This window comes from Scophthalmus maximus, chromosome 6, assembly GCF_022379125.1.
Source record: "Scophthalmus maximus strain ysfricsl-2021 chromosome 6, ASM2237912v1, whole genome shotgun sequence".
NCBI lineage: Eukaryota > Metazoa > Chordata > Actinopteri > Pleuronectiformes > Scophthalmidae > Scophthalmus > Scophthalmus maximus.
The window spans coordinates 10,239,839-10,257,307 of NC_061520.1; the positions used below are offsets into that span (position 1 = coordinate 10,239,839).

Consider the following 17,469-nt stretch of genomic DNA (forward strand, 5'->3'; position numbering starts at 1 on the left):
CATGTTGGCCCATTTCCCGGTTGTTGAGCACCCGTCGCTGATGGAGGATGTTTTTTGGGGGGGGTTTGATATTTGTCACCACACTGTTGATTTGGAGTTGCCTGCTCCCCTTCGACAGGCCCTGAAACAGGACACAGTGATAACAAGCACTGTGTCATGGAAGTGCGTTAGAGTCTTCTGACGCTCTGACAATGAAACGTTTTCAGAAGCCAGGCTTCAGTCTGCTGGGACCACGCTGCATAAACAGTCAGAGACTATTGCTCCGTTTCGTTTGTGACGGCAAAAATTCTCAAGGGCGTAATTTTTGGGGGTTTTGTTTGTTTTTAGTTGAGCACAAAGAAATTCTGCGTGGGGAGGACTAATATATATATATATATATATATATATATATATATATATATATCTCTGACAGACAGTGAGAGAATGTGAGTGCACATGTAGGTCTGTAGATAAGGTTAGAGCGCCGGCTCTCTTAGTTCATCTAGTATGGAGTTATGATGGAGCAAAGACAGACGAAATCCAGCTGACGGCTGCAACAGTGAAAGTAACATATGAGTGATCACACAAGACTGTGTGGCAACCGATCGGTTCGGGGGTTTCATGTCTTCTGTGAAAAAAGCGGCACAAAGGCGTTCAGACGTAGCTTGATCTGTGACGGGAAACACTTTCAACCCCTCAGGCTGTTTTGGCTGTTTTTGAATGCTTTTGATTTTGCCATTATACGCCACAAAAAAAATGATACACCTTGACAATGTTTGGCGTCTTTTTATTGCCTGTGTGACTAGATAATCAATATCTTTCACTTTGAGGTGGTATATCGACATATCAGACACACAAAAACACACGTCACACGTCACGTGATTTGATCTAGCCTCCAGAGGGTTTTTACGATGATTTGTAATTTTGAGCACGATCGTAGTAGTTTGTGTACATTTTGGGGGTTATTATTATTATTTCACAATTTGAATCTTAATTGTTTGAAGTTCAAAGGGTGAAGTGTGTGTTCCGGTACACAATATATTAATGAATATGAGCTGACAAAGGTCTCTGTGGCAAATTAAATATTTTGGCCTCTTCTTCTCAAAATAACTGTCCGGCAAAACAATGAATGCAAATTATACCATACAAAGATTCACGCAGAATAGTAATTTCATCATTTCACCTTCATCATGGCCAACCACCATTATCTTGTGTCATTAGGAAACTACATCACTGGAGCTGACTGAAGGTCAGATACCGATCAAGTGACACTGACAAAAAATAAAGGAGCATTTCTCCGGCAGGGCTCTTCTTATGCCTCGCCATGTCTGTCACAGGTGGTTGGTTGTTTTTTCTTCAATTTTTCAACTACTAATTATATTTATATAATCTCAACTATAAATTGGGTAAGTTGAATGTTGAACATTTTAATATGTGATCTGAAGAAAAAGCTGCATCTTTCAATACAACAATACAACGTGCGATTTGAAGATAAGTGGGTTCAGGGGAAATCAACTGCTTCGTATCTGTGTGCGGACCTTGAACACGCGTTCGCGTGCGCAGCCACAGTTTACGCACAAAGCCCTGAATGCGCATTCGTAACTCTCAATCTTTCACTTGCAGATCATGTGACACGCATTGTGACCATATTGAGACTAATTTCTCTCCATAATATATCGGTCTCTGACCTAATACAGGTATCGGCCCCCCAAAAGATATCTATATCGGTCGAGCTCCAGTCCGTCAAGGTGTCCGAGTCCCACTGTAGCTGCACCTCCGACTTTACACCATTCTACATGTATCGTGGCATTGGATGTCCTTCAATTTACAAACACTCAAAGGTAAACGCGAGGAACCGAGACCGGACTACTTCTTGGCCGGGGCCAGTGGCTCCTTCGACACAGATCTGTCCACGGTGATGCATTTTTCGCATCATTACGCAAACGAAGTTGACTTCGCTCGAAGCGCAAGCGTTCGACTGGCGACCGGACAAACACACAGAGACACACTCAGGCTCCGACACATGACCCGGGGGAGCTGACGTGAATCAGAGCTGCGGAGGTAACTCGATGCCTCCGCGTGTTGTCCTCAGGATCCCCGGCGGGTTGTGTCGAGAGCACGGAGCGAGGAGCAGACACACACACTCACACACACACACTCACACACACACTCGCACACACACACACACACACTCACACTCGCGCACACACACACACACTCACACTCGCACACACACACACTCGCACAGACCCACATGAGCGGCAGTCGACTGCAGCATGACCACGATCCTCCGCGCGCAAAGACGCACCGGTCCGGGCCCCAGAGTGTGTGCCACCGCGCGTGCCACCGCGTGAACTCTCCGGCAGAAGCGACCAGACGCCGCCACCACCCCCCCCCCCCCCCCGGAGAGTCCGCCACGACGGAACTCTTCCCCGCTGACTGAAGGAGAGGAAGAAGTAGAAGAAGAAGAAGAAGAAGAAGAAGAAAACAACAGCAGCAAGTTGCGTCTGTCTGCTTTGCGCTTCAGCAAAACACTGATCAGGTCAGCCAACCTCCGCTCGGCGTGTGTGTGTGTGTGTGTGTCCTTGAAAACCAGCTTAAAAAGTTATTTCATTCCGTCAAGTCCAAGTCTGCTTTTTTTTTTTTTTAAAGACCCACGTTTTTTTTTTAACCAACTCTGATAAAGGGGGGAAAGCGTCATCTGAACTGAAATGTGTCGACACAGACACATTGGAAATGGGGAACATGTCCAAAGCATCAGCCTGTATATCTCAAGGTTTGTTTTGTTATGGTGGAGACTTTTTGGGGGGTATTTTTTTTTTTTTGCAGGGTGACAGGCTGCCAGGGGCGTAAAGATGGGGGGGGGGCTGATGGGAGGAGGAGGAGGAGGAGGAGGAGAGGGGCACAGGACTGTCAAAGTGTCACACTGTCAAACGTGGGTCCATTCAGTGTGTCTGCGGGGCCACGCTGGGACGGGTGTGTGACTTTGACATGCAAACACCAGGCAGAGACTTTCACCATCAGTGCGGTCACACGTTCCCAGGTGAGTGCTCGTCGCGTCTCACCCACCTCTGGAGTTTATTTCAATGACGAGCAGTGCTTCGTCTTCTTTAAGGCAGGAACCCGTGCCACAAGGACAGAGTTGTAATGAATTTCAATGTGTTTGAATTTATATTTCGTGTCAATATCGTCTGTGTCATGTGAGCGACTTGCCCAACACTCGCAGGCAAGTTCTGTGTTTTTTTTTCACCAAAGCGACTGGAAAGCACTGGTCGTGACTCAGCAATAATGTGAGGCGACCGGGCCAACGCTGATTCACCCTCTGAGGTTTGCTGTGCGGCTCTTTGGTAGACGACGATGTGAACGGTTTAATGGCCTTAATCTTGTTTTATCACGGTACGTCGTGAAGGCTTGTTGTATACGAGACTCTTAGTGCCATCAGTGAGTCTAGTCCTTCTCCCAATCTGTTGTCAACTTTTGTTTATCACTTCGTCTTGATGTAAATAATCTGATGATACAGTCAGCATTCAGGGCACAGGGTACAGAGAATATTATGGTATTTCTAAACAAAATATTTAAACATACTATAGCATATCATTTACAATTAACATAATTTGGCATTTTTTTCCTCCAGGTGTTAATGGAATATTTGGGATAAGGTTAATTGATATTTTTGTTTTAACACTTAATTAGTGGTTATGTATGTTTTGTCTGCTTTTTGCCACCTTATGGGAAGCAATTCATTTCCAAAATGTCCTATTTGTAAAAATGTATAACTTGACCTGAGATATACTGTAAATCCTTCACCACTTACATTTGCTTTTATTGCAGTCAAACTTCATGTTGTGATGGCGATGGAGCCGAGTGGTTAGTCGGCACAAGATAATATCAGAATTATAAACCTGTATGCAAAGTTCATTGCAATGGATTATCTCTTTCAACCAAATTCAAAGTCTCAGCAAATTGATTTTAATGTAAAGAACATGTTGTTGATTGTAAAATGAGCTCAAACATTCCAAACCATCAGACTCATGCGGTTATGTCTCATTAATTCTTAGCCAGCCTCTTCATTACCCGACGTAAAGATGCTCCTTACCTTTAAAAACCATCCAGATGTTTGAACATATATGACAGAAAAGGTTAAATACTCATAACTAATAGTTTTTTCACACTTACTGAAAAGTTGAATACTTTGGAGTTACGTGTTTCCACATGATGACCAAGTAACACCGGGGAAATTAATCACGATCAAGCTGATTCTATAAATGGTTTAAAAGTTAAAATGTCATCACTGGTAACATGGCTATTTTAAAGTTGCAGAATTTATGATAAATCTGTGGTTGAGAAATTGGAAGTAGTGATAAAAGTCATGCAATAATGGTCATGTGGATTAATGTCATAAATTCCCTTTCCGATTTTGCTGCAATATATGTTTGCGTAACTGCGACATTAATTTGTCAATGATGGAGGCGTAGGGCATAATTAGATATTAGTTTTTCAGGGGTCAATTTTTTGGGGAAGTTGTGTTGGATCATTTGTGTCACACATTTAGACAGTCGTGTTTTATGCACTAAAGGATTAAGACATCAGATTAAAATCTCAGAAAAGTTAAATCAGTTGAAGGAAAACATACCATCAGGTATGTCATCTTGCCATCGAGCTTCTTAGTCCGATTGCCTGACTGAACGTATTGATGCAGCACCAGTCAGTGGATTATTGCTTATCAAGTTATATAACTCCTAAAGAGGTGTGTGTGTGTGTGTGTGTGTGTGTGTGTGTGTGTGTGTGTGTGTGTGTGTGTGTGTGTGTGTGTGTGTGTGTGTGTGTGTGAGAGAGAGACAGAGTTGGACTTTACTCTGTTGTTATAAATGATAAATGAAAGGAGTGTCGCAAGATAGCACATAGCTATGTTTATGTTGTCCCTCACATGGCCTGAAAGTTATGTTTAACTCTTTGTAGAAGTTTGCACGCAAAACTTTATTTGACTTGCATGGTGCATGGACACAGCTCAGGCTTTTCGAGAAGCTTCTAAAACAGGATCATGTTGATGTTTGAAGATCTGTGTGGATTCAAAATACCAAAAGGAGCAGTTGTGAGTCTTCTAAGCAATTGTTTGTAGTGGATTTAAGTTAGATATGAAACCTTTTGTGAGAGCTAAACATCATCACTGCCTGAAAGGAAGGCATTTGTTCAACTGCACTTTCCTATCTGTATAGATATAGATATAGATCACAACAGAGGGTCGCGCTCCTGCGTTGGCCACAGAGAGTCAACCACCTCGACACTGCCGACATCCTCTGTTTGTTTACAACTATTCAGCTTTTCAATTGTTATTGTGAACTAGTCCAAAAAGGTCACCTATGATTCCATTTTTATCAGATGACATTGTAGTTTAGCCTAAAGGTTATCTAATTCCTTTTGTAAAGTAGGTGTAATTATTAACTTCAAGGTCAATTATTTCAAAATTGACTGTCTATTTCCAGCAGCATTTTTCCTTTGACAGCAAACAAATGTGTCTCCATCACTCCATCTTTTCAATAACATTTTTTTTAATTGTAATATTGTAGAGTTAAATCTTTAATCCAGCTGCTGAATAGTTGTAAAGTCTCTAAACTGAAGACAGAGTTGAACAAAAAAGTTAGAAAAATGTATTCCAAATAACATTTTACCAAATAAAGCAGTTGTAACTGTCACAGCCGTTGACATTTTCTCTCTTTCAACATAGGGAAGATGTTTCAGAGAGAAAACACTTTGATCACAACAACACTTGCCACCTGAGAAGTGACTCAAAAGCTTTCAGTTCTGATATGATGAAGCCAGCTTTTTAGTAGTGTTGAATTAAGTTACAACAACAAAAGTAGAATGCTGTTTTCATTACCACCCTAACTTATTTCCACCTCCGCTTACAAGTAGCTTGCTTTGGATTGTTAAAATGAAAAGATCAGATCGGCAAGGGCTGATTATTTTCTTATGTTGGTGCAAAAGGGCAGTATAGGGAAAACTTGTCTTTAATCATTAAACCCAGGTTTCTCTCAATGCCGGTTGGGTGAGGGATGAAGAGATGATTTTTATGTTGATATTTTGATGAATAGATTGACTGCCTGTGATAGCCAAAGGTTCAGCCTAAGAGAGGTTTAGTTCGAGGCGGCATTCCTTCATCCATGGAGATCCAGGCCAAGGCTCATCTGGCAGAAATAACGGGTATGGTTGAGTATCATCTGCAAAGCAGTGTTAAGATATGCAATGCAAGTGGTTCATTGGGGGCCAAGGAGGTGGTGTATATTCCAAAGAGAAGGGGCCCCAGCACCAAGTTTTGGGGCACCCCTTGGAGAGGCAATGGCATTTTGACATTTCTCCTTGCCATGGCACACTGAAAGAACATGTTTTGCTTAAAATGCCCTCTTCAGAGAGTACGGATATCAGATTGCAGTGGTTCACCGTGTTAAAGGTTACTGAACGGTCCAGCAAGATAAAACTGAGGAATGAGCTGAAGCTCTAGCTGCCCTCGGGGCTCCTGCCACTTAGCACAGAGAAGGTTGGAAAACTTTCTTGATGCCAGTGAAGTATTCGTCACATGGGTGATAATGCCACAACAGTGGAAAATATGGCTTGTAGAAGTTTGGTTGGAATGGGGTCCAACGGACATGTGGTCTCACTAAGTGAGGGTATGGTACCATTGATCTGGGGCAGCTAGACTTTTTTGGTGCCTCGCCTTCAGCTAGAGGGCTGTGTGAGGCAGGTGGTCGACCATTGACCGGAGGAGGCAGAGAAAGGCCTACCATACAACTGCCACATGTTTGGGTGCCCTGGCCTAAGTGAGAGGGCCTCCCTAACCAGGGGAGACTGGTTATTTCAGAGAGTTGGCTACTGATGGCTCCCGGCTTTTCAGTAAAGGAAGAGGCATAGATATCACGTGAGAAGTTTGCATCTGGTGGAGGATTGAGTAGCTCTCTAAAGGTAGAAAATGATTTCAAACTATGTGTTACTGCTGATCTTAAAAAGATAGGAGCATCTGGTAGGGTCAACCCTAACTCTAACATTTGTTGAGATAAGCAGGTTCAGACGTGGGCCTTGTGTAGAGTCGAGACTCTCTGTGGTCTCTCTGATCTTAAGTTGGTGTGGCACAAGGAGGCAGAGCAGAGGCGATCACAGTGGAAACATGGGTAGAAGACAGGTTGCCGAGGTTCCGGCAGAACAAGACCAGAGGCGTGGAACAGGGCTGTTTCAAGAGGCGTGCAGTGAAGAACAAGAAATAATAGTCAGAGAGGTTTCAGAGGTGTGACTGTTCTCTATCGAAATTGTAAGAAGTAAAATAGTTTGCATTAAATATTTTACCGGTTAACTTCTGCAATCTGGAAACATTGTTGAATCAGATGAGACTATAAACATGAACATTCATGTAAAAAGGTTTTTTACAGAGCCTGAGGTGACGTCAGACAAACTTATTTGGAAGAGAAAACAAAGGTGAACAGTGAAATGATCAACTGTCTGTTGTGAACATTCATGTCGAAGTTTGTAGAGTGAGACATTTCAAATACTACTTTAGATTTCACCGCCGAACTAATTATCTGGCATAATCTGGTTTAAATATTTGGCTCCTTTACAACCTGTGTGATATGTGATTTTTTCAAAGTCAGACTTGTGTTGTAACAATGTCACCATGTTGTCAGATGATAGCAATTACCTAAGAGTACAATGTCACAACAGAAAGAAACGATCGCCAGATTTACAAAAAAATGAAGACCCTAGTAGGAATAAACCAGAGTTATGCTTTAATAAAAGGCCTAAGAATTAGATTCAAATGCAGGACCCCTAGATCAGGAAATGAGGCAGGACCCGCAAGACCCACATCATTCCAGCTACTGTTCTGCTTTACTGCTGCATACTTCCAAACAATTTCACAAATACTCCAACAAGAGGATTTGTCAATGCACTTTAACAGAGATATTGTTCAACAGACAGTCGGGATACCCAGTAACCTTTGTCCTAATTTCCCTTTTAGAAAGATGTGGGAGCAAACATCATCTCCTTAGGTCAAGGGACTGACTCAGACGTGTGCCCGTTGGTTGAATGGATGTGACGCCGCCTGAGACTAGTCACTAGTTCAGGTCTTGCTGGGGGACGGTGTATGATGAGTGTAATCCACCCCCTCAATTTAAACTTGGTTCATTACGGTTAATGCCAAACAATCATAGCAATGAAACAGGAACAAATGCTGATGATAGCTTTCACTCTTACTGGCAACTTTTTTATGAATAACTTTTTTATGAATAATTTACATCTTGAAATTGATTATAATTTTCGAAATATTGGGGGCTTGAATTCAGACAGATGTAGACAATTATGGCTTAAGACACTCACATTTTTTAAATGAACGACTACAGTCAACAACGGCATGTTTCATCACCTGCAGCCAGCTAGTTGATGATGCTCAGGTTGCCTATGTGAGTTGGTTGAAATTGTTGTCTGACTTACTTATGTTTCCGAAACTGAGATCTCTGCAAAGTTTTTTTTAACAAAAGAAAAAAAATTGCCCTTCATACTAAAACACGCAAATTAAAGCTAGCATCCTAAAATCAGCAGCCTTACAAGTTCCTGATTCCATGTGAAATACATGCAAATAAAGAAAAATCATTGCTCTTCTTTTGCAGCAATGAACTTGTCCTATAGGTATGATAATGGATTCCATCGTAAACCCGTTGGCTGCTTGGCTACTTTAACAAGAGACGGAGGTTAGATTTATGTTTTATTCTTAGTATTTTTCTCACACTTTGTTTCTCACTTTAATGGTAAAAAGAGAAAATGTTTTTTAGGATTAGGACTCAAGTGTGTTTGTTAAATGTAACGTTATCTCGTGTTTTAACTTCCACAAATCTAATGAGACGTAAAACTCCCGATGGCATTCAGGATCGGCTTCGGAACAGCAGGGATGTGCCCTCTAATGTACAGGGCCACTAATATAGTTGATGATACGCTAACTTGTGACTGTGGAAGTACTAAGGCTACATCCACACTACTACGTTTTAGTTTTAAAATGCATCAATGCTGCTATGGTTATGCGTGCAGTCGACACTATGCCAGAGTTTTTCGAGTGCCTGAAACGGAGAAGTTTGGAAAGGCTGCTCGCCCCATTGCAGCTCAAAAACGGAGTTGTAGTATGGACGGACAAAAAATTGAGTTGTTTGGAAACGATGACGCGGTCCCCTGCATTAGTTTCCTGATCGGTTCTTATCAGTCACAACTCAACTACTACTAAACACCTACTGTCAGTGACAGTTCCACCTCATCCTCGGGCCAATGAAAGAAATCCCTGCCTGTACTTTTCAACATTGCTGTTACTCCTTCGTTATATTTTCTGTAGCCGAGCAACTGACTGTAGAGCTGACCTGTCGCGCCCTGTGGGGGTGAAGCCTCATAACCACGTGGCAGCGGCGGTGCACTATGACGCCGTCGCGGGTCTTGATGACCGCTCTTCGGCATTGGCTCGCTTGTGGTCGTGGGTGTGCATGACGTCCCGCGCTTCTGGCGTTTGGGACGTAGTTCAGGAAAGCTTGCGACCATCTTCGCAAGGTCTCCCAGAACCTCGTCGAAGTTGGACGTGAATGGTCACGCGGTGTGTGTTTTTCAGGTGTTAGAAAGGACAGAGGTGACTTCTGATACAGAGCTAAAATGCTCAAGTGGACGGAGATCCACTGTTTTAAAATATAGACTGAGCTGTATGGATGAAGCCAAAGGTAGTTCGTACTGCAGGTAGTAAGCCTTGACCTTCTAACCTTTGACAGACCTGCTGTGCCATGTTGAGGTCGCTAAGCTATGATTGGACAATCACTGTCCAGTTGAGGGGGTCAGCAGACAGTCAACTGCTGATTTAACTCTGACACTTATGTTGCTCATTTCCTTGAACCTTCCAACGGACAATCCAAGAGCCGTTTCTTTTGTGTACACTTGACTTTCCCAGCACACACACACACACACACACAGACACACACGCTCACATTTCCAGTACGTTCTGTGAAAGAGTGGTACATCGTGTGCTGTTTTGTTATTCTCCTGCCAAACTGAAGCTGGGGGCAGCACACCCCCATCTTTTCCTCTCCACTTTGAGGAACAGGGCACGGACCTTCCTACAATGAACCCCCCTCCCTCTTCCTACCGTGCAGCCCTCCTCTGCCTCCCCGACTCCACCCTTTCTAAACCGTGTGTGTGTGACTGTGACTGTGAGTGTGAGTGTGTGCGTGTTCAAACAAAGATTGACAGATTTTTATTCTGTCCTCTTGTCATAAATGGAAGGAGTGCCCCCAACTGCTCTTTGTTTATGCAGTACACACATGCCCTCATACATACATAACAGTCTGTCAGTGTGACAACATACCACATAGTATGTGTGTTTGTGTGTGGCATGGCTGCAAATGTGTGTGTGTGTGTGTGTGTGTGTGTGTGTGTGTGTGTGTGTGTGTGTGTGTGTGTGTGTGTGTGTGAGACCTTGACAGCATGCACCACTCCTCCCCTTATCCAGCACGGATGCTTTTGGGGCTTAAGGGACTCATCAACCATCAACTCATGACAATTTCAAGGAATTAGGAGAAAGTTCATGTCCTTAGATTATTGGGAAAGCTGCATATTCCCAGAGAGCAGCATATGGAACACACACAAACACACACACACAAACACACACACACACACACACACACACACACACACACACACACACACAAATATATAGATATATGCTACAACATTGAGATCTCTTTCTGTGTTGTGCCCTTCTTGTGTGTGTGTGTGTGTGTGTGTTTTAGACTATGACCAACAGGTGGACTGACAGATTGAATCGTACGACTTGCCCTTCTTGTTTCAAAAGAGAAGCAGCAATTACGTGAACGGATAAAATATGTGTAGTTTTTCCTACAGTGCTACTGGGAGGTGGCTTAGTAAATGTAAAGAACTTCCCTGTACGTTGTTTGCAAAGTTACACGCCACCGTTTAAGAAACCGAATGTCATAGTGTCGTTTGAGGAGGCAACGTTGAACACACACACACACACACACACACATACACACACACACACACACACACACACACACACTCGGTGGGAACTCGTGTGACTGTCTGACTTCAGTCCACCAGTTTATGAAGTCGACTTGTTCTTTTAACCAGTCACTCAGGCAGACTAGCTTGTTGACATTTTCCGATGTCAGAGTCGACCTCCTCGTCTGCACAATGTGGCCTGCCAAAGAAAACAGTCTCTCACATGGCCCCGTTGAAACAGGTTTAGCCAAGTCTACCTCTGTGCCATATTAGCTCACCGTGGGCACCTGCGTGTGCCGCCCACCGCCACTGTGGTGGACGTGGCTCTACATGCTGACACTGGACTACTATGGACGGGCGTAGGTGATGGAGAGATTATCATCACTAGACTCTGACCTCCTCCGGTAGGAGGGTCATCTTCTGCTGCGGCGGCTCTGACCTCCTTTCCGCTGTGATGCAGGTTTTTCTGTCCTTCAGCATTCATTCACTCAGCTTCCGCCACACCTTGTCCGTCTCTGCTCCGCGCAGGCACCTGCGGTTTTCCTAAAATCTGGGATGTAAGGCTGCAGGACATTTGGGGGGGCAAACTTGTTTATTAACGATTTATTAACGTTCACGTACGACGGCTGATCTTTTCTGATGGAGGTCAGTCGTCCGCTCAACAGAGAGCATGCAGCCAGAGATGCGAGATGAGGCTCTCCCACTTCGGGTGAGTCGATGTTGACTGTGTTGTACAGCACATGATTCGTCTTTTCAGACGTTGATATTGATGATTGGAATTGGGACATTGAAACTGTTCTGTAAGTAAGAGAGATGTTAACATTTTGTGTAAAACACTTGCTTTGAATAAGGCAGACGCGAAGATCTTTTCCTCTTGTTTATGCGCCTACTAATAATACTAGTCTTTTTTTTTTTTCAATTTGAAAATTACAAATCAAATGCAACGCTATGCAATGTTAGTTTCACCGTTTTTTTTATTATTAGCGCTAGACAGACGTGTAGGAATGTCTGGCCTCGGCGGAGGTATGTGCTTTCACTGCGTGTCATTCTTGATTGTTTGTCTGATGGTTTTTTTTGTGTTTTCCTCTGAGGCACACAGTTGCACATTCTGCCTTTAGTTGGCTCCACATAATTAGAAGAATTGGTTATTTTCCCCGGTGCACACTTGAGCACCGTCGAGCTAATCTGACATCATCATGACGTAGGGCTGGGCGATAAAACGATAACGATATGTATCGCGATAGACACGTAATCAATATCAATAGAATGCGTTCGATAGAACGTTTCGATAATTTCCTCGTTGGAAGAAACCGGAGCAAAGAGTCTAGCCACGCCGGCCGCTAGATACGCCGGCACTCGCTAGCAGCGTATGGACTGACACGCCTAATAGCCAATCATGTGACAGTGTCACGTTTGGTTGCGCCATCTCGTTGGCTCGTGTTTGTGTTTCTTAGGTCATAAAAATGATCAATAATTATTGATATCGACCGATATGAAACACTTATATCGTGATACAGTTTTCAGCCATATCGCCCAGCCCTATCATGACCCCACCTGTTCCACCTTGACCCTGTTCCTGTCAAAACGAAACATTTCTGAGTGAACGGTTGATGGTTGCAGATATGGCTGAGACTCTGCATCTGTGAAGTGTCATATCCTTATGATAAGCCTGCGACTTTTACCATTTTCATTTTGTACAATGTGAGAGTAAAAGTTTTTGAATTGTGGAACTTTTCCATCCTCTGCTGACTCCTAGCCTGAACTTTTCTCTGTTAATTTTTATTGACATATTCTTCATTTTAGGTGTCAGTATTAGGCAATTAGACCTTGAAAATAACAACAAAACATCCAACATGTTGAAATAAAAATAACAGAATGAAGCCCAAACATACTGTAAATGCAGTTGGGGTTGGGTAACAAAATCTGGTGCCAATCAAGCACTGTTTCTTACACCGCCGGTACCTATGGGACCGAAACACAACGCAGCATCCGGGGCCTAATTTAGGTTTGCGAACTATTTCCTGAAATAGTTGCAGAAACATCAATGCACTTTGGAGGCAGGGACAGAGGCTGGTGCACATACTGTAGGAGTACGCCGTGTTTGCGGTGTGTTTAAACATGTCTCATATTCTGGTCAGGAATGGAAATCAACCCTCAGTTTTGTATTGTTTTAAATTCGGCTTGCGTTGTGTGGTTATTGCATGAGGTTGCAGAAGTGAGTGCGTCACCGCCGTCACACACCGAGTGACTGAGCTGAGGGAGAGAAGTGCAACCAGAGAGGCATGAGGTCGCCTGTCACAGTGAAGCAACAGGAAATCATCTGCATCTGATGTCTACCACCTCACACACACACACACACACACACACACACACACACATACACACACACACACACAACCACACACACACACACACACACAACCACACACACACACACACACACACACACACACACACACACACACACTGACTCTAGCACTCATACACATATACGAGAATATTTGTTTAAACGAAGGAGCACACAAACAGCGGTATGTGCTGTGCGGTTATGTACAGACATCCACATATTAAGAAAATGAGGAATAAAAGACACCCCCCCACGCGCACACACACACACACACACACACAAATAAGTATACGTAAGCACAGAGCACATGATAGTTGGCTGTCTGAACTTCTGCTGAGCTGAGTCCAGACTCTTTGAGAGAAAAAATTTGGGTCTAGTTCTCTTTCTATCGGTCATCACTTCCTGAGGAAAAGCATGACTACACACGCACGCACACACAACACACAAACACACACACACACACACACACAACCAACCAACCACTCTCTTCGCCTGTCACTTGCCACTGTCATTTAGTTGCTGGTCATTGACACTGAAACACTAAACTGAACCGGGAGACACAGGGTGAGTGGACTGTCCCTTTAACCCTAGTGTGTGTGCGTGTGCGTGTGTGTGCGTGTGCGTGTGTGTGTGTCAAAGCAGTGCATAAGCTGTGGCTACAAGAGGTCAGTCTACTGTCACTGTATACCCAATTAAAGAGCTTCAGATGATCAGAACGTCAGTTCAATCGTGGTGTCGGTGAGTTGATTTCCTCTTTCAGTCGATTTAGAGCAGACACCGGTGCTTATCAGCGAGATACTGCAGGTCAGGCAGTTTTATCGGTCACGCAGACAGTTAACCGCTTCAGAATCTAAACCGCTTTCTGTGCATCACAGTGATGTTGTTAAATTTGCCACCACCGGCTAAAAAAACCCCGCAGTTCATGGATTTTCTCAAGCGAGCAAAAACTTACAGTAGAGTAATTAGGTCAAGTGATGCTGATCCATTTTCCTTGGACAGTTTTTGTCATGCTCTTGTGTGTGCTGTTGTGTTATATGCTCAGATCATAAGCTGTTTTGAAATAGACACAAGGTTTAAGTTGGACCCATGATTTCAAAACTCTGTGTGCATGGATGTAAAAAACCATGGATGACTTGCTGAGCACATTTCCCTCCGTATCTCCCCCTCGATCTGACCTTCGGTTGACCCGGAGTTCATCGGTGCTCCACAAAACTTGAAACACACAACTTAGACAAAATCATCAAATAGTCATAAGACCGAGATAGTCTGGGTTCTGTTTTACTCAGAGCCCTGCCAATCAGACAGACGCGGGGGTTCGTAATAATCGCCCACGTTTTTCGGGCTTTGAAGTTTTCACGAGTGAATTCAGATCTCGCCAAGCGAGTGGGTTTTCGAGCGCGACCAGACTCTCGCTTGTTTGAGGGTTAGTCCAGACCTCTGGCTGACACGTCGGGCGCACTCGGTTTTCCATTGGTGTTTGATCATTGAGGGGGAAGGCCCCCCGTACAGGTGTTGTATCTGTGGTGGCTTCACACCACCACAGATACAACACAGTGCCAGTTTCCTGAAGAGTGAAGCAGGATGGCAGGACTTTTTTTGCACCACATGCAACTTTTCAAGCCCTTCTCTCCTTCGCTCGCTTTCCGTCTCATTTCATAACTTCAGCCGCTTACAAATAAACCAGAGCCTTAAAACGAGAATCTGTGATTTAATTTTTTGTGTGTGTGTGTGTGTGTGTGTGTGTGTGTGTGTGTGTGTGTGTGTGTGTGTGTGTGTGTGTGTCCCACTGTCTCCTAGTGCAGGACGAACCAGGCGAAAATGCTCACGCTTCAGCTTTTCAAAGAAACTGTGGCGGACTGTGAGGCAGACGTGCAGGCGGGCATATCTACGTTTTAGTCACAGACACTGAACCACATGCTGTTTTACATGAAGAGGTCAGGAAGTCACCGAGCCCTGAGCACTCTCTCTCTCTCTCTCTCGCTCTCTCTCTGTGTGTGTGTCACACACATACACACATTCATATGCACGAGACAACTATGATAAACGGCTTACAGAGCAAAAAAAAAAGAAGAGAGACAGAGAGAAAACCGCGCCTTACTAAAGAGGGGAAATACTCTGCAACATGTCATTTTTCTTCTCCTTCAGGATGTCATAGAGGCCACAGCACGACACAGGCTGAGCTAAATCACGCGCTACTTATTCACATTTATCTGCGAACCTGCTGTATTCAAACAACATTTTCCCCTTCAAACTCATGTCCAGTGCAGACGTTGCGCTGCTCGGCCGCCGGTGGTGCGGCTCCCGCCCTCCGAGAGCCGGGGGCAGTTTCTCTATCCAAACAGAGAAGATAAGAGCATCAATGCGTTTGAATGCGGCAGGACAGGTTCTGTCTTTTGTCTCGGCCATCACAAAATATACCCGGGCAGCTACCGTGTCGACGTCTGTCGCGTCCTGAGACAGACGTTTCACATAGCTCCTCGCTATGTGAAATCTTCCCTGCCTGACTGTAAAACGACTCCCGCTGCGTAGGAGTGGAGGAGGAGAAGTGATGACAGCGCTGGATATATTTTTTTTCTGACTGCAGGGCTTCTTCGCATTTTTGTAGGTTGTTTTTTTGGAACTTCTGTTGAGCTGTGATTTTCCGTCTCAAAGACTTCTTTTTATATCATCTGATTTTTTTTTAAAAACCCAACAACAACAACAACAACAACAACTCATTCATTAAATTCAATTAAAGTCCACGTTCAAAAACGGGCCTCGGCCTCTCTCTGTGCAGTAATCTGACACGCAGCCCGTTTGCCTCAGCCCCTTTTGGACCGTACCATTGCCGTCGTGAGGAAATATGAACGTTTAAAAAACATTTCATTCATTTTGCAACTCGGTCCCCGAAGGAGAGATTTCACATCTCTTTGCTTGACCTCTTACTTTCACCCCTTTTCTTCTTTCTTTTTTCCAGAGCTGCTTCTCTTCGGGGCTGTGACGCGTCAACGACGCTCTTTAAGGTTCACACTGAACTCCTACGATTTCATTTTGTGACCCAGGTTTTGTGTCGGCTTGCGCATTTGCTCATGCCTCACCTGTCTTGGCTAATTAGTCTTTTTATTTATTTAATTTTATTTCACATTACCTTGCCAGACCAGCCTGCCAGTTTGCCGTTGGCCTTTTGTTACTATGTCACGACTGAGGCAATCGCTGACAGAAAGTACTCCTACACGCTGTGCTCTTACCTGGAAGACCAGTTCTGACACGTCGAAATCTGAGGAGTCTCAGGAGACACCGGATAAACTGTCACACACACACACACACACACACACACGCACACACACACGCTCACGTGTACACAATTATGCACACACAATGCACAGTGCGTAAAGCTCAGTAATCATCTGTCATGTTTTATAATGTCTGACAGGTTGTTGTGTTTTGCCCACAAACACTTACAGATACAAACATGTTGAATTCAGTACTATCAGCATTTCCACGCGGAGGAGAGGAACTACAGCACAAACTCGTTTCACCATTGACAATTATATCATTGAGGCACTTCAGTTTAACACTCGGCTGCGACCAACTTTTTGTTTTCTCTGTTGTGTACAGAGCTTGAATTTCCTGAGATCAGGGGTTTTCTAAAAGCCTCCTGAGTGCCGTTTGATTTCTGGAAGTGGTCTGGGGACTCTGTCTTTATCCCCCTCAGTCTTCACCGCCCCCCCCCCCCCCCCCCCCCCCCCCCCCCCCCCCCACTAGATTTCTGTCTCTATATGATTTGATTATGCCAACCAGGATACGAGCGACTCCAATGCTGCTGCTGCAGATGCTCCAAGTCTGTTTTAGCTTGGAATTGGCTTGGCAACCAGCCAACAAATGTCAAAAAAAAAAAAAAATAGCCAGGTTTCCCTGGTTATTAATAGTCAGCATTTTCCCCCTCAGCCGCTTCCAAGGCGGTGGAAGCTACACTCTACACACCCTAACCCGCACACACACACGCACACACACACACACACACACGCACGCACACACACACACACACACACACACACACACGCACACACACACGCACGCACGCACGCACGCACGCACGCACACACACACACACACACACACACACACACACACACACG

The 17,469-nt window shown here is 44.3% G+C and overlaps 1 protein-coding gene across 1 annotated transcript in view; it reads left to right on the top strand.

Moving 5' to 3' along the window:
• The first annotated feature begins 2,867 nt into the window (after positions 1 to 2,867).
• Positions 2,868 to 17,469, top strand: part of pparg (peroxisome proliferator-activated receptor gamma) — a 30,527-nt gene continuing 15,925 nt past the window's right edge. The window contains exon 1 of the mRNA XM_035631101.2: positions 2,868 to 3,022. Within this exon, the coding sequence (XP_035486994.1) occupies positions 2,971 to 3,022 (52 nt within the window). The 5' untranslated portion in view covers positions 2,868 to 2,970. The remainder of the gene's footprint in view (positions 3,023 to 17,469) is intronic.